Here is an 18,400-nt window from a genome sequence, read left to right on the forward strand (position 1 = left end):
ATGTTCACTTAGCAAATAATTATTGATGAATTGAAGATTTGAAGATTGAGCCTTGTTTTCCTGTAGGTGAATGCTTTAGTCATAACACATTGATGGCCAGTTTTTCACAGCCAGTGCAGGAATCGCCCACTGAAGGAAATCTGCTTGCTAGCAGATTGCCAGACTCTGTGTGCAGATGATATTTCATGTGAGTCGCTGTAAAATAAAATTGCTTGCACAGTGTGGGAAATACATTTTACACCTAAAGTTGTTTACTAAAACATCTAAGTTCCTAGAATTGTATTATTATGGACCACATTTAAAGATGTTTTTCAGTCGTGGTGTTCTTGTAGATAATGACATTATGATTGAGGCAAAAATAGAAGTGTAATCCCCGTAATTGTACAAGTAGGTGATTTCTCTAAAGGACGCCATAAAATTGACAAAGTACAAAAAGAATAGTTTCTTTGATTTCCACTTATGTCTAGTTCTGTTTACCTGTAAGGTTAAGTTCACTTGTGGCCAAGGGCATAACTATAGGGGATGCAGGGGATGCAGTTGTACCCAGGCCCACGAGCCTTAGGGGGTCCATAAGGCCTCTCTTCTCCATATAGGGAGCCCAGTACTATGAATAAGGCATATTTGGGGGGCCCGTTACAGATTTTGCATTGGGGCCCAGAAGCTTCAAGTTCCGCCTCTGCTTGTAGCAAATATGTTGCAGAAATTTTGTGACTATCCTATTCATTTGAATGGTGCTTTGCTTACAGAAATTCATGCATATACTGCCGAAACAGACAGATGTACAGTATGGACTTTAGGCTGCAGAAATTTGTGCAACAAATATGTTGTATGAAAACCCACTTTAGCAAAAAATAAAGATAAGGATAAAAGCAGTAAAGGGGTTTCTCTATATAGGCATCCTATATAAGGTGTCATCTATTAAATCTTTCTCTCAAGAGGGCATACATGTACACCTTCTGGTGGCGGGGGGGGGGGGGTATGGGGCTGGATGCAAAGCTCACTCCATACACGGCGGATGTTGGCTGTATTTGACAGCTGAAGCTGCCTCAATCACAGATAACAATTCTGACAGTAGCATTTAAATGGCCTGACAGGGAAAGGGGGCTCCCTCTGTCTCCCAAACGCCCACCCCGATAATGAGATCACATGAGCTCTTAGGATGTCATGACTGCAATGTATTTCTGCATATTAAGCAATGCCTGTAAATAAGGGAGATTGAATAATACCTCCACAGTGCCACCTATTCGAAGGCAGCATTCCTTCAAGCCAAGATTACACTCTTTATACAAGCCTTGTAACAATGAATGGGAATTAAATGCAAAGCCAGACTCCATGTACAGAGCTGTTTCAGGGTATTTGTTCCTCATCAGTATAAGGTAGGAGTCTGGCTTTGCTAGTGAGAGGCCTAAGATGGGGGTCAGAAACGCTGTCTTTTCTCCTTAGGGAGAGCACCTAGATGGTGAGTGAGGAGACTCACAGGGCCATTCATGCTCCTCTGGGTAATATGCAAATGAGGGAGATGGAATAATATCTCCACAGTGCCACCTATTGGAAGGCAGCATTCCTTCAAGCCAAAGTTAGACTCCTTATACAAGCCTTGTAACAATGACTGGGACTTAAATGCAAAGCCAGACTCCATGTACAGACAGCTGTTTCAGGGTATTTACCCTTCATCAGTGTACAGTAGGAGTTTGGCTTTTCTGTTGACATAGCCATCTGAGGGCTGTTTTTTTGCGGGATGAGTTGTATTTGTCAACAGAAAAGTAAAGATGTTATGATTTTTTGAAAGCAGGCAGGAAAAAGCAATAATGAAAAATGGCTGAGGAGTGAAGGGGTTAAAATTTAATGACAAAGCCGTTAGAGAACGGGTCTCCAATATTGTTGAATGCTGCATACAGCCACTGTTGAAAGGTATTACAGGACCAATGGTTGCTGCTACAATTTTTGTACAAGCCATTAGCATTATAGTAATGTTAACCCCCTACTGCGGAATTTCACTCTCTTTCAGGCTCTGGCCTTACTTACATTGTTGAGGTTTTGTCAGCTTTTATGATATTTTTGACAGCAATAATGAAGCAGACTGCAGCAACATTCTTACCGTCAAAAATGCCAAATCCTAATGGAACCCTGGCTGAGTCCAATACAGTTAATGGGTCCATCAGATGCAGGAATTTATTCTGAAAAACCTCAGAAATCAAAATTGAGTTTCTTTAGTTTAGAGAAAGACCGCTTTAGGCCGGGTGCACTTTTCCCTTGTGCGAGAGTGGAACCCAAGAAGCTCTGGTGCAACTCACATTGGACAGCACATGGACAGGCATAGCCCTTTGACATGCAGTAGCATGTGCTATATCTCATCCCTGATACGGTTAGGAATAGGACATGCGATTAGTCTTTTCATGCATTGTCAATCTGCATAGCCCTATAGGCTATAATGAATTAACACGGACAGCACACGGCTCCAAATACACTAGCATATCGGAGGCCTTAGGGTGCCAATCAAATAAGTAGGTTCAGCACTCAGGAACTCGATTTCTAGGTCGAAACGGACTTCTGATCGAGTTCCTGAGTGCTGCACCTACTTATGTGATTGGATTCGTTATTGGTGGCTGAGGGGTCAGAGGCCTTTCTTTGGAGCATGCACCTTGATTAAGGACTTCCCTACGAAGTGGTTGTTTTTGGAGTGCTGCTGACAACCTTCCTATTTGGAGGCCTTGGGGTGATCTGATAACTGTGTATAGATATATCAATGGTCAATATTGAGATCTGTCCAATGATCTATTTATACCCAGGACTGTATCTATAACATGTTTCGAGCAGAGACCTTCTAAGCTTTTATACCTTGTGAGCTACATTCCACTGAGAGATGGTCAGGAGCCACATACAGCTCCAAAAATGGGCTACGCATGCCCAAAGATTGCACAATGGCCATGTTAGGGTGTATTCACATTGGCGAGAATTCCCTACAAGTTCTGTCTGTGTTCAAGTCTGAAAAATGGCTTTTTGTTCTATTTTCATGGGAGTCTCTTACAAAAATTGGATATGTAATGAGAGGTTTCACGCACATCTCACAGCACACGGACGGGGTGTCCGTTTGCTGTACAATGCAAGTAATGTCTGAGGGTCTCAGACGCAACTTACTCTAAGTCATGTGAAGACGGCCTTAAATTGCATCCTAATGTTAGTAAATCCAAAGAACCTGAGAGGTTTCTTGCAATAGGTTGCGATGTAGCAGGGCAGTAGTGTAATCTTTGGCCACGGCTTATAGGTCAGGGTGAAGTCCTAGTCTTCTCGCTCACGACCTGAAGGTTGCAAGTTCAATCCCTGCATGGTTCAGGTAGCCGTCTCAAGGTTGACCCATCCTTCCAAGGTCAGTAAAATGAGTGGCCAGCTTGGTGTGGATAAATTACTTCAAAGCGCTGTGGAATAGGTTGGCGCTATACAAATAACAAGATTTTTTTATTTATTTAAGTCGCCATGTATTGTTGCCCTAAATGTGAAGAAGCAAGAAACTGTGAAATTGCTAACATTTACTGATGAAGATTTCACTTTAAAACATCAGCATTGCAGGCGCATAGGCTGAACTGGATGGAGTGGCTAAATCCTTGTAACATAGTATGTAAAGTCGAAAAAAGACCATCCATTTCAGCCTATTTACCCCCAATGTTGATCAAGAGGAAGGCAAAAAAAACCCTATTGAGGTAGAAGCCAATTCCCCTAATTATTTTCCTTTAAATAGTTACTTATAAGTTTAAATCTGAGAAAATCTGGAATATTAAGTAATTTTTATAGAATATGATCTACTGTATGTACTTGTGTGAATTTTTTGTACTTGATGCTGCAAACCGATAACATAATAAATGTTTACTGGTTATACGCTATGCTTTTAACCATGCCAATCTATTATTGTAATTTATGCTTGAGTTTTGAAAAGTGTTCTTTCACCAATGTAGAAGTATTATTAACACTGGAGAGCATTCATTGTATGACTAGAATGGTTCAAAATGAGCAGTTCCCATGTAAGGCTCTGGTGTAATAATAGTGCTAGTATATGCAAGGGAGTACCTTTTAGTGCACATATTACTATTGAATTACTTAAGCGTAAATACTCCAGTATCGTTGCACAGAGTACACTTGAATCATACTCATCAATAAATATACAAAGGCAAGTAGATTTTGTTTAATAAAATCTATTCTGCACTATGGATAATGATTCCATACATTACATATTATCCAGTTATTATCAAACTGAGTGCTCAGGATGTTGCATCATAAACTGAGTAGTAGCAATTGGGTTTCCTGGGATCCAACGTAGGACAAAGGCATTAACATCCCATGACTTCAGAGATTCTTCACCAGGGAGGAGTGATGGGGAGACCCCTTGATATTGCTCGTAGAGCAGGAATTGGTATCTATGATATCTGGTCCGTGCTGGTGGATTCGGTTGACGGTATGAAGATAAAACTTTTCCCGTTACAGCTCTCCCTGTAAGCAGAACATGACCTGGTATATCACTCACCAACCAGTGTCTCCAGAACCTATATATTGGCTGGTATCTACTTGGAACATCAGGATCTACCATTATCAAGGTATACATTTCTTCAGGTTTGGCTTTGGAGAATTTTATCCAAGGAGGACCCAAATCTTTGGTTAGGCTGTTTTGGTACTCCAAGCAGTTTGGTAGGTAAATGCAGGATACATCACCTATGTCAGGGTACATGACACGGAAGTTATGACTGCAGAAATTGGCATCATCTCCAATGAGAGTCTCAAAGTCACATGAAACAGGAAAACAGAAGAAGAATGATGGAAGGGATAAGAGGATTACACATCCAAACCATAGTTTCGAAATGAAAAGTGGCATTTTGTAAATCATTACCCCAAAATGTTCTGCTGGACCGATGAGTGTTCAACAACACTCAGTGGTTCTAAGCTTTTATGATGTCACACAATTATGTGGTTCTACGTTTTTATGGTGTTGTGATCGGTTATGTTGTTATTCAGCTCTGCTGAACAAATAGGCATTTGGAGTTTTTTGAAAGTGAAGTGTGATTGTTCTCAGTAGGAGAAACCAATTCATCTTATAGATATGATACCTTTTAATGGCTAACAAAAATACATGATGTTCTAGTGAGCTTTCGGATCTTCTATAGACCCCTTCTCAGGCTTAATGAATACTTTCTGTTTCATTTGTGTACGGTACATTCTGGTATCCTCCATTAGGTAAAATGAAAAAAACACTCATTAAGACTGAGGAAGGGTCCATAAAAGATCCGAAAGCTTGCTATAACATCCTGTATTTTTGTTAGCCATTAAAAGGTATCATACCTACAAGATTACTTGGTTTCTCTTGCTGAGAACAATCACATTTTGCTCTACTGGCTAACATGATATCAAACCTTTTTTTCGTTTTTCAAAGTGAAGATAACACAAAGTTAAAAGACCTGGTAATTCGGGAGGAGAGAGTAGGAAGCGCATAGTGTTTGTATCTATAGTACTGTCATGCAAACTGGGTGACCCATTGAGGAACTCAACAACTCTTCATTTCCTGTAAAAAGAAAAAAAAAAAGACGGTAACCGTTTTAACTTCCTTCTCTATTTCCGTTAAAAACTCCAGCAGTAACTGGTCTACAGAAGGGCAACATTCACATACTTGTGCCGAGATGTGATTACAGTTGTCTTATTTCAATAGAATTGTTTGACTGGGCTTAATTTTCCTTTTAAACTACAGATGATGACTAGTTTATCAACCACCTGCTCTTCCCAGTACCCCTTCAACTGCACTTATTCTTCCAGCTATGGCGGCCAAATCCAGGATATTCAATATATTAATGTGTCCTCATAAATTACGCCCAAGGATTTCTACTTTCAGTACATTTAATGTGGCTAAATGGAACGGTACTCAGAATATCTCTTCAGAGCTTTTTAATAGCGCTGCAGATTTCTACAGAGGGTTCGTTCGGAAGGTTTGAATGTGAAAGTCAACCCGTGTGCTATGTTACAAATAGGATTTGAAAACACAATAAACAGCTTTTTTGCAGAGCTGAATTTTCAGTGCGCTTTCTGCATATAGATTGGCTATTTCCGTCAGCATCTGTTCAGAGCATGCCTCCCACACTGTAATGCAACGTGTTTAATTCAGCGAGTTCCTCCTGATCTCTGTTCAGATGATTGCACATTCAGACCCTACAACATATGGCACAGGCTAAGAAATTGATTGGCCTCTAACAAGCTTTGGGCTCTCTATCCCTCTGAAGGACATAAAATATCCTTGTTGTTTAGGCGGCCTGGAATACTTTTAATTAATATTGTCATTATCTTTTCCTTAACGCGATCATGCCGTGTAGCAATGCTATACGGGAATTATCCACTGCAGCGAGAATTTCATATTTCACTGACCTTCAACCTTGAATTCACTGGATCCAATGCCTCTGGAAATGTATTAATGTCTCTGGAAATGTATTAATGTCTCTGGAAATGTATTAATGCTTCTGGAAATGTATTAATGCTTCTGGAAATGTTCACTTTTGGTGAACCTAAATTAATGCATGCAAAGTTTTATTTGCTGAGTCGCTTCAGTAATAGTGATCCACTAGGTCCTTGTACCAGCACCGCTAATACAAAGAAGAGTGGAGCAGAAGTCCATAGCTAGCATCCAGCTCGCTGCTTTCAGAACCGCTAAAAAAATGAGAGCTGGAATCTGATTGGTTACTTTGGGCAATTTGGTTACTGCGCCCCCTTCAAGCTTTTCCTCAGCTTCCAGCTACCGCCTTTGCAGGGAGCTGTAGTAAACCCAAATTCACATAAATAGAGATATGCTACAGTGTGTTCCACAGTAGGTGTTTGCAGGTTACCACTATGCAGTAGAAAACTGTGACATGGAGACAGGGCTAAAGCAGTGCTGCAGACCCTTCAATCTCAGGATCATTGGGGGACCCATCATTTGGACACCCACTTTCTGTGATGGAAATAAAACTTTAAAGGGGTTGTCCCGCGGCAGCAAGTGGGGTTATACACTTCTGTATGGCCATATTAATGCACTTTGTAATGTACATCGTGCATTAAATATGAGCCATACAGAAGTTATACACTTACCTGCTCCGTTGCTGGCGTCCTCGTCTCCATGGCGCCGACTAACGCTGTCTTCTCCTTCCATTAGACGCGCTTGCGCTGTGCGGTCTTCTGCTCTGTTCAATGGGGCTGCTCCGGCGTGCTCGCGCCGGAGAGCTGGTCTGCGCATGCGCAGAAGACATGTGCGGCGCGAGCACACCGGAGCGGCCCCATTGAGCAGAGCAGAAGACCGCACAGCGCAAGTGCGTCTAATGGAGGGAGAAGACAGCGTTAGTCGGCGCCATGGAGACGAGGACGCCAGCACCGGAGGGGGTAAGTGTATAACTTCTGTATGGCTCATAATTTATGCACGATGTATATTAGAAAGTGCATTAATATGGCCATACAGAAGTGTATAACCCCACTTGCTGCCGCGGGACAACCCCTTTAAGCCCTTAGTATTTATCTCATCTTTTAATATGTTATTGTAGGAACTTCCAGTCAACAAATATAGAACCTATACTGACACGCCAAAGGTCATGGGATAACAGTTTGTAAGTTGATTAGGAACTCAGGTCACGGCTTCGGAATGCCAACACCTGTATAAGTTGTGAGGTGTTATCATGTGAGTGAGATTGGACATTGACCGGCATGCTCATGGCAAGGTGATCTGAAATATCGGAGTTTGACACAGGCATGGTAGTGGGTGCCGGACAAATGGGACACTCTGTTTCTGATGTTGTGCAGCATTTAATATTCCTTGATTCGTAATGTCAAATGTGTACAAGGAATAACTCATGAAGGCCATCCTCAGTGGACAGCCATTGGTGCTTAATGATTGTGATCAGCCACATCTGACTAGAATTGTCCATGCACATAGACAAGTGACTTTGATAGAAATCACATCTGCACACTTATATCCCACAGGTCAGTGCAGCATTCTTTAGGTTGGGATATTGGAGCATAAGACCCACCAGAGAGCCTCTGTTAACACCACAACACTGGCCATACTGTTTCACATGGGCTCATGAGGTTGCTATCTGGACCCTATAGGCCAACATTTGGCGTGGTCCAATGATTCACGGTACCAATTGTTACAGGTTGATGGTAGGCTCAGTGTGTTGTGTAATCCCATGAAGACATGGACTCCAGTTGTCAACAAGACACTGTGCAGACTGGTGATTTCATTCTGGCATTAGGTGTGTTCTCATGGCATGGGTTGAGTCCACTGATCCACACAAACACATCATTGACCAGTGCCTACTATGTTTCACCAGCGTGGTTACCATTTGCAGCCCTGCATGGACTTTATGTACCCCCACAATGATGGGATATTCTAGCAGGATAATGCACTGTCATCAGGCCCAAGTTGTGCAGAATAGGTTCAAGGAGCATTCTAGAGAAAATAGTGGGGCCTGCGTGTTTGTCTGACATGAGCTAAATCAAGCATTTGTGGGAATTGGTGGAAAGGTCCATTCGCACCTTATATCCTGCACTTATAAATACCATGCTGTGGGTGGCTATTCAGACAGCATGGCTCAACATCCCTCCAGAAATCTACAGCTCGGGCTCATTTGGAGAGGAATCTCTGATGGGTTGGCCTCTGTGTCAATATTCCTGCCTTCTGCCCTGTGTGCTGGTTATAGTGTATGCTATGTGCATTTAAATACAGTGTTCATTGTATCTTCTAGTATCTTGTTTTAGTCTTATTTTGTTTCATGAAGAAAAAACAATGGGATAGCAAGTTGTATAAACAGTGATGATAAATAAATAAAGTAAATAAATAAATAAGGACTCACCTGGCATGGACCACAAACCCAAGGAAAAGTGTCCTAGTTTGCAGGAGACATGCCTCTTATGCACATAGGCATCCAAGGCCGGAGAGCAGCAGAATAAATCCAAAATGGCAAATTTCAATGATGAAGACAAAAATAGTATTTGTAAAAAAAATATCCGCGCTCATAAGATGCGTATATACTGAATGGATAGTACTTACTGGAAGATTAAGGGGATCTATCTCTAGAAACCCCCTCCTAAAAAGTATGAACGGTAGCTTAACCAAAAAAGCAGTAGTGATATGTAGCAAATGTATTACATGCAGCAAAAAATATAAAAAAAACACAAGGAATGCAACGTATTTCGCGACAATCCGTCGTCTTTCTCAAGCATAACATACAGTATGATATGTAAATCGGCATAACAATGCATTGCACAAACAAAAAAGGGGGGATAAAAGGGGGAGGGAATAATAGCAATCCAATCGGTGCCTTCATGTAATACACAATATAAAGTAACTTTCAAAAAACAGCTAATCAAAAGTTTCTATTTTGCCTTTTAACAAAGCAAGGTGCAATGTCCGGGAAAATGCATATTTTTTAAAAATCCCACTGTAAGGATTTGTTGTGAGACCCATAGAATGCAAGGGCGCACTGATTCCCCCACCATATAAGCCCCTTATTTGTTTGTGCCATCATCTGATTACCATGACTAGTCTGTAACTGTCATGTATGTATTTGTGTTTCCCCCAAAATAGTACCATATCTTATATTAATTTTAGTCCCAAAAGAGGTGCTAGGTCTTATTTTTGGGTGATGTCTTATTGTACTTAGCTAGCAGGCCCGGTCTAGGTCCCTGAGCCGCGGAATGAATTAGCCAATTCATAAATCTCACCTCCACAGCGCAATGGCAGTGATTGGCTGAGCAGTGGTCGAAGAACCAATCAATGCAGCGCTCGATGAAGCAATCACAGCCATCGTACTGGTTCATTGAGTGCTGCATTCATTGGCTGTGCAGCGTTCCAGAACTATTCAGAGCCATCGCTTCCTGGAGGTAGTATTAATGAATCCCGTAACCAGGAAGTAATATTCTGTGGGTGAACGAGGACTACAGGAGGCATGGCGGAGCTCTGGACAGCAGCAGGAGGACCCGGACCAAGCCTGCTATGTAAGTATTCCTTTTTTTTTATGTAATGCAGCCAGGCCTTAATGTGGGGTAAGGCCTTTATTTCAAGCCACCCCAAAAATCCCTAGAAATCAGGGTAGGGCTCATTTGCAGGGTAGGTCCTATTTTTAGGGAAACAGAGTAGTGCTGATACTTGCTTCATATTATTAGTCATGTGGCTGTCCAATTATTATATAATTCGAGTTTAATGAAAGTGCCAAGGGTATCTGAATACTAAGATGCACTATTAGTACCCAAGTAAAGGAATTGCAATAGGTGAAGTCCACTTCTGCTATCTTTTCAGCCAACAGCATTATGGCATGTCAATCTATAGTATTTTTGATACACTGATAAACCGTGTATCGATGAGGCTATCATGCTCGGATTTTGATGGAAGCTGGCAGAGGGCAACTTCGGTATCTCAGTATTTATGGCTTTGTCTCTGTGTTGATCAGTATAGTATATCCAAATGTTACATTGTAATGTAATGTTATATGTACATATATATATTTTTATTTACACACACATATAACATTGCATTACAATGTAAATATTGCTATATACACACACACATGTATATACATATATATATATCGCTGTTATATTTAATGTAATGTTATAATTTTGTATTTCTCTGTCTGCCTGGTTGTAGTTTTGTATTACCGACGAGCCCACAGGCTAAGCTGACTACTGGCTTAAATGAAGCAGAAGCATAGAACAAGCTTTCGCTGTCAAGAAATGCTGCACTATTTGGCTTTCAGACAGTATTAAGAAAAGTGGACAGGACATTGCTAAGCGTCTCTGGACAGCTTGTAGGTGTTTGACATAAATGTTGTGACGATATGTGCAGTTGGTTGACAACCTCAATAAAGATCGTCATTTTATTTCTCAATTGCACTGTTTTCTGTTACTGAAGTAAAAAAATCACAAGCATGAATGCAACCATAGGCAATTACAAAGGAGGGCAGAATATCATTTAAACTCCTCACTCTCATCCATAATGCTCTGTTTTTGTGGGGTGATTTGCCATTGCCTTCCCCAATCATCTTTTTACTCCCCAGCAAGCTGGGTACTCGTTTTACAAACCTCAGAAGGAGTCAACCTTGAGATGGCTACCTTAACCATGCAGGAATTGAACCTGCAACCTTCGGGTCATTATGTGGGTAGAGCCGAGCACTTTTTTTTGTGCTCTTTCTGTAGCTCTCTATTGAAGTGAATAGAAGCTAAGGAAACAGTGTAGCACAGTGCTGTTTATGTAACTCGTGCTGTGTTACACTGTTTTTGATCGCTATGATTCTCCGTTCGTGGACGGCGGGCTGCGCTTTCCATAGTTAGCCTACGGAAAGCGTGTAATGCGAGGTCCGCGGCTCCTGGAAAGCCATTTCTGACATATTGATTGTGCTTTGCTTTAATTGGGACTAGAGATGAGCGAATATACTCGTTTCGAGTAATTACTCGATCGAGCACCGCGATTTTCGAGTACTTACGTACTCGGGTGAAAAGATTCGGGGGGAGGCGTGGCGGAGCGGGGGGTAGCAGCGGGGAACAGGGGGGAGCCCTCTCTCTCTCCCTCTCCCCCCCACTCCCCGCTGCAACCCCCCACTCACCCACGGCGCCCCCCAAATCTTTTCACCCAAGTACGGAAGTACTCGAAAATCGCGGCGCTCGGGCGAAAAAGGGGCGTGGCCGAGTAGGTTCGCTCATCTCTAATTGGGACTCATGTTTGTGGCTTTGGTGACAAGGATATATTTATTTCAGTGACTTGTCACAAGAATAAGATTCATAGGAGTAAAGTCAACCCATCTTTTGTCATCACTGTATATGTGGGAAGATTTAGCAAAACTAATGCAAAGGAAAACAGGAGTGATTTCCTATAACAACCAATCGGAGTCCAGCTCTCATTTTTCCTGAGGCCTCTTGGAAAATTAAAGCAACATTTTTAAAGGGGTTGTCTGGGACTTTTACTGTTAATGACCTATCCTGAAGACAGGTCATCAATAGTTGATCGGTGGTGGTCCAATGCTCATAATTCCCACCAATCAGCTGTTTACTGGGCTCACTGTCAGTGTGGACACAATAAAAGGAGATGTTGTACCCTGGCTTCATACTAGAGGCACAGCTCTATTTGAATTCAATGGGAGCTGTGCTTGCAGTATCAATCCGGGCTGCTGCAATGTTGACAATGCTATCTGCTTCCAGTGCTGTCCACACTGACAGCAGACCTGAAGAAGAGCTGATTGGCAGGGATCCCGAGTGGGAGACCCTCACTGATCAACTATTGATGACCTATCCTGAGGATAGGTTATCCGTAATACAAATTCCAGACAACCCCTTTTAGAGTAATGTTTTAAAGAGAGCATTTAAAGGAGTATTTTGGTTTCAACAAGTTATTTCCTAGCCACTGGATAGTGGATAACTAGCTGATCAGTGGAGGTCTGACGGCTGCGATCTCCAAAGAACACAAGAACTGTTGCCTGGTCGATCCCCAAATAAAGGAAGCGCAGGTTAGGCAGGTGCACTGTGCTCCAGTCATTTCAATTAAAGCATCCAAGATTCGATAGTCAAGAATTTGGGAATCTTCTGCGCTTTCATGTTAGTTACTAGTGCCAGTATGTTACTAATAAATAGTTTTGGATTATGCTTATCTTTAGGAGTTGGATCTCACCTTTTTTGTGGCAAAAAGAATCAAATGAGACAAAGTTAAATTGGAAATTGGCCCAATAACATTGTTTTGCTATTAATTCAAAGAAGGCCTGCCATAGAGTTAATTCAGCGGGGATTGCCACATAGCTCTTTAGCCCTGCTGACTCTATCCCTGTTTTTTTTCTCTGCTCCTCTCCATTTGCCAGGTTTGGCTCTTCTTAGGTCCAGTTCCTAGCACTGTAAATGTTTCCAGTAGGCGGTTCCCATCTGTCACTTCCAATGAGTGACGTCAGACTTAATTGACAGTGCCTGGAGTATGAAAAAAAACTGGGATAGGGTCATCAGGGCTATGGCTACAGAACTATACAGCTAGCCCTGCTGGCTTAACACCATGATAGGTCCTCTTTAAGTCATGTGTAACACATTGAAACCTCTATGTCAGGGGTGTCAAACTCATTTTCACCGAGGGCCACATCAGGTTTTTGGTGAACTTCAAAGGGCCGATTATAAGACAGTACAGTAAGGGCTCGTTCACACCAGCGTATTTGCGTACATAATATGCAGAGAACAGAAGCCATTGATGTCAATGATTTCATTCACATAATGTATATTCTCACACAGCATGACCTATATTGTTTCAAACTACGCTCCCCAATAGGCCATTGAAGTGAATGGGCCGCGCAAATACGTGGTGAATGCGCAGGAAGCCTATGTATTCAATGCATATTTGCGCACCATCTAAGGGGCCCATCTGCGTTCTTTTCTGCGTGCCCAAATACGCAGGCATAAGCGATTTTCGATTGCGCAAATACGTAGCGTATTTGTGCGACCGAAATGCAATTACGCCCGTGTGAACGAGCCTTAATAGTGACCCCCATAGTGGTCGCAGTAGTAATAGTGACTCTGATAGTGGCCCCAGTAAAAATATTGACCCCCACAGTGGCCCCAGTAGTAATAGCGACCCCTACAGTAATATTACTCCCTCCCAGCAGCAATATTACCCACTCCCAGCAACAATATTAACCCCCACCCACCCAGCAGCAATATTAACACCCCCCCCCCCCCCTCCTCCCCTTCCCAACCCGGCAGCAATATTAACCCCCTCCCAGCAGCAATATTAACCCCCACCAGCAATATTACCACCCCACCCGACCCCCGCAGCAATATTAACCCCCTGCCAGCAACAATATTCACCCCCACCAGCAATATTACCACCCCAACCGACCCCCGCAGCAATATTAACCCCCTGCCAGCAACAATTTAACCCCCACCCCCACCCCCCAACACACCAGCAATATTAACTCCCTCAGCCCCGGCAGCAATCAGCATTATTAACCTTCTCCCAGCAACAACAATATTAACCCTCACCCCCCAGCAGCAATATTAACTTCCCCCTTCCCCAGCCATGTGCTTACCTCCACGATCCGAGGAGGAACGGTGCTGAGCCCGGGTGGCATATGAACTTTTCCCACAAGACTTCTGCACTATTGAGCAATTCCAGCAACCTGATTGGTTGTTTGGGGAATCAGCCAACCCAGACAACCAATCAGGTTGCTGGAATTGCTGACTAGTGCAGAAGTCTTGTGGAAAAAGTTCATATGCGTCCGGGTGTGCACTGACATCAGTGAGCAGCACGGCACGCTTCCTCCCTGAGTCCTCTCCTGCGGAACTGAAGAGCAGGGGACTCGGGGGAGAAGGGATCAGCGCTGTCAGTGTGATTACCAGCGGGGAGCTGCGGCACCCCAGCTGGTAATCACTACAGTGGTGAGCGGCCGTCGGCACGCCGCGGGCCACATAACACAAGGCAGCGGGCCGGATTCGGCCCGCGGGCCTTGTGTTTGACACATGTGCTCTATGTAATATTTAAATATTATTGTTAATTAAAAAAGGAAAAAGTAAAGCCTTTGTTGCTGTAACTTCCTCTCTTTTCCCAAAGGAGAGATCAGGCACAGAAGATACAGCAATTGCTCATTAACCAGTGGTTCACCGAATCTCTCTTGCTGCCTGCTATCATATGAATTAATTGGGACAATATGTGATGGTTTTGCCTAACCGCTTCTTATACTTTTGAAATTGTGTTGTTTCCGTAAAGGATTTGCCATTTTGTGAGATATATTCGAGTTCATCAGCCCCCTGCAACTGAAATCAGGAACTTATCTTTGTCTAGTGGTAATATAGTATATAAGGCCGAAAAAATACATATGTGCATCCAGTTTAGCTTATTACCCCCCACCAATGTTGATCCAAAGGAAGGCAAAAAAAACAATGAGGTAGAATCCAATTTTCCCCATTTAAGGGAAAACATTTCTTCCAAACTCCAATCTGGCAATCGGAATAATCACTGGATCACTAATCCTTCTGAAGTAATAAGTGACTATAACATGTAATATTGTTATGCTCAAGAAAGGCGTCCAAGCCCCTCTTGAACTCTTATCAAGTTCACCATCACCACGTCCTCAGGTGCAGAGTTCCATAGTTTCACTGCTCTTACAGTAAAGAACCCCCTTCTGTGTTAGTATAGAAACCTTTTGTCTCTAGACGTCGAGAAACCCCCTTGTTACAGTCACAGTTCTGGGTATAAACAGATCATGGGAGAGATCTCTGTATTGTCCCCTGATATATTTATACATACTTATTGGGTCGCCTGTAAGTCCTCTGTTTTCTAAACAAAATAACCCCAATTTTGATAACCTCTCTGGGTATTGTAGTCCGCCCATTCCATTTATTACTTTATTGCCCACTCAAGCTCTTATATGTCCTTTGTGAGTACCGGTCCCCAAAACTGTACACAATATTCTATGTGTGGTCTGACCAGTGACTTGTAGAGAGGAAGAACAATGTTCTCACCATGTGCCCATAGGACTCTTGTGATGCCTCCTTGATCCTATTTGTCTTGGCAGCAGCTGCCTGACACTGGTTGCTTAACTTATGATTAACTAAAATCCCCAAGTCCTTTTCCATGCCCAGTGGTTCCCCATTTAGTGTGTAGTGCGGTTCACTGGTTAGCGTTGTAACCTTGCATCACCGGGGTCCTGGTTTTCAATCTGACCAAAGTCACCATCTGCCTGGAGTTTTGTAGGTTCTCCCAATGTTTGCATGGGTTTCGTCCCACACTCCAAAACATACTGAAAGGATAATTGGCTTGTAATGAAAATTGACCCCAGTGGATGTTGGGGAGTGAGCGCCTAGGTGGCACCACCGACTCCCTTGCTCAGCATCTCTTCATATGCCAACAAGAATTTCCGAGCTGAGCTTCGAGTCCCTTGTGTGAGAAAAGCACATTACAAATGTTTGTTGTTGTCTCTTATAAATATAAGAATCCTTCCTGAGATATACCTCAGAGAGAAAGCAAGTGACAAATGTTATTTGTCATACTTCGTTTAGAGCACCAAAACACAACAGATGTTCCAAGGACAAATACATTGCTAAACATATTCATATTAGGATTTTATTACGAAGGTAGCAGATTATGCTGTAATTTAATCTGGTTTGCAAATGACTCAGCCACTGACTGATCTTGTTAAAGTGTAAATGTAAAAATACGATCGATTTGTCCTCGGACTACAGGAAAATAAATAATGGCAGCATATTTTTTTTTTTGCCTTAACATGATTAAAATGTGATAAAAATGAGCGCCCCCCCCCCCCCCTCTGGTGGAAATTACAGCACTTTACTGAAAGAATTCAATTATTAATCATTCACAGTGATTAAGGCTGTGACTCAAGTTAATCTCCTGTAGGTTTTATCTAAATCTAAAGGATATAAATTTGCAAAGGATATAATTGGAATGTAGTCTGCCTCATTGTGTCGTGTCCTTTTTGTCCCCTTCAATAGTATATTACCACGGTTTTGTGATGCGTTCATTGATTGTGTGGTTTGTCCCGATGAAACATGGTATATAATTGCAGTAAGGCCGTGTGTTTTCTTTAGGTGCGGTTGTGATGCATTTTATAAGCACAACTCAACCGCCCGATCTGAATGCCATGGCAATGGAGTTGGAGTCAGAGTCCCATTTTGTTGGAGTCGGTAGAAATGTACCAACTCTGGCTTATAAAAAAAATGTATAAGTATGGTATAATTAATTTGGCGCAGAATTTGTTGCATATTTCCATTCATAGGAATTTAAGAAATTTTTGAAATGTCCTATAGAAATGTTCGATTCATCTTCTAAGCCCATTTTTTAAATCAAATACATTAATAAATAGGATGTGGGGTGTAGAATGTAGCTGATTTTATCATAATGGTGATGAAAAGACCAAACTTACCAGTTTTATACAGTAAATTTATCACTTAAAAACATGAGTCATATACGAAGGAGTAGGAGTCAGGGATCAGAGTCTGAGACTAGGAAAATGGAGGAGCCAGAGGTTTGGCTTACTGATTCCACAGCCTTTACGAAAAGTCCAGTTCAAAGTGGGGTTTTCTATGGTCATTATTTTTTAAAGCTCTTTAGAACTAACAAATATTGTTTTAGACCTATGATGTGCTCAGCAGCAACCAATCATGTTGGGGATATTGCTTAAACATGTAATAGTTTTTTGAGCCTCATGTGGTACAGAAATGCAGTCCTAAGCTCTCACTCATGACCTTCCACTCCCATGAGCTACCGGGTTCTCAGCTCCGGTGGTCCTGCCAGCCTTCAGTTTTCTATGGCTGTTAGTTTCTTTGTCTTTATACAGGCTTCTTGGTCTTTATCTGAGCGTCTGGCAGCTCCCCTGTAATATGGCCTCTACCACTTTAAATGGTCTGCTACCTGCTGTATCACTCGCCTTTTTGAGGGGTGCCCATTTGACACCTAGAAGGTTCAGGCTAGTTCTGGAGGGAACAGGGTTGGTCTATTTCTATTCCCTATCTGAGGCCGTCTTTTCAGGGCGGTGACAAAGTCACTGCTGCCTCATAAAGGTAGCAAAAGCCTCCTCTGTGTGCATGGAGTGCTTACGCAGTTCTAGCTCTCCTGCCACATTGCAGGCAGGTGGTGTAGCTTTTCCTGGGCAGCCATTGGAGCCGCTGTCAGAGGGGAAGCACTCCCTCCTCCTTCTTACAGCTTTCAAAGTTTTTCCGTACAGTGTATTCCCATTCATTATATCAGTGGAGGCACAGAGTTCACCTCTGTCTGATCTTAAAGGGGTTATCTGGGTTTTATAATTGATGGCTTATCCTTCCTTACTCACTATCTGATTAGTGAGGGTCCACTGCCCAGGACCTCAGCAATCGGCTAATTTAGGGGTCACGGTACTTGTTCCGATTGCTGCGGCCACTTCAGAGTTTACATCCAAGTATGATCCAGTTAGAACGCAGAACACACTTGAATGGGACAAGCTTGCACTGTGCAGACCTGCTACTTTAAAAAATACAGCATTCTGAGTATTAGCCATATCATACTTGGATGTAAAGTGGCCGCAATGCTTGGATGAACACAATGGCCCCTTCAATCAGTTGATTGTCAGCAGTACCAAGCGATGGAACCCCGGCCATTAGATATTTTAAAATATATATTTTGGGCGCACGTAGAAGGTTTTTTTTGCCTTTTCCCACGATTTAGTATCAATCAGATTGCTGGGATTTTTGGTGGAGTTTTTTACATTTACTGTACTCTATAAACGTAGAAGGTTCTCTCCCCTGAAATCCAATATTTATTAAGTTATTGCTTCATCATAAAAGTCTTTCACCAGGAGAAGAAATAGGATATGCTTTTGAATGGCTTTGATTGTCCGTATTTAGAGAGCTGGCTTCATGGCCCCTTGATTATAGCAATTTTCATGCTGTATAC

General features: G+C 42.4%; 2 protein-coding genes across 8 annotated transcripts in view; one reads left to right on the forward strand and one right to left on the reverse strand.

Moving 5' to 3' along the window:
- Positions 1-18,400, forward strand: part of CDKL5 (cyclin dependent kinase like 5) — a 289,528-nt gene that overhangs the window by 83,249 nt on the left and 187,879 nt on the right. The window lies entirely within an intron of this gene.
- LOC136626508 (protein D2-like) lies at positions 4,241-4,873 on the reverse strand. Its single transcript, XM_066601564.1, has one exon. It carries the CDS (start codon positions 4,871-4,873, stop codon positions 4,241-4,243), a length of 633 nt encoding a protein of 210 aa, XP_066457661.1.

Source organism: Eleutherodactylus coqui, chromosome 4 (genome assembly GCF_035609145.1).
Source record: "Eleutherodactylus coqui strain aEleCoq1 chromosome 4, aEleCoq1.hap1, whole genome shotgun sequence".
Lineage (NCBI taxonomy): Eukaryota > Metazoa > Chordata > Amphibia > Anura > Eleutherodactylidae > Eleutherodactylus > Eleutherodactylus coqui.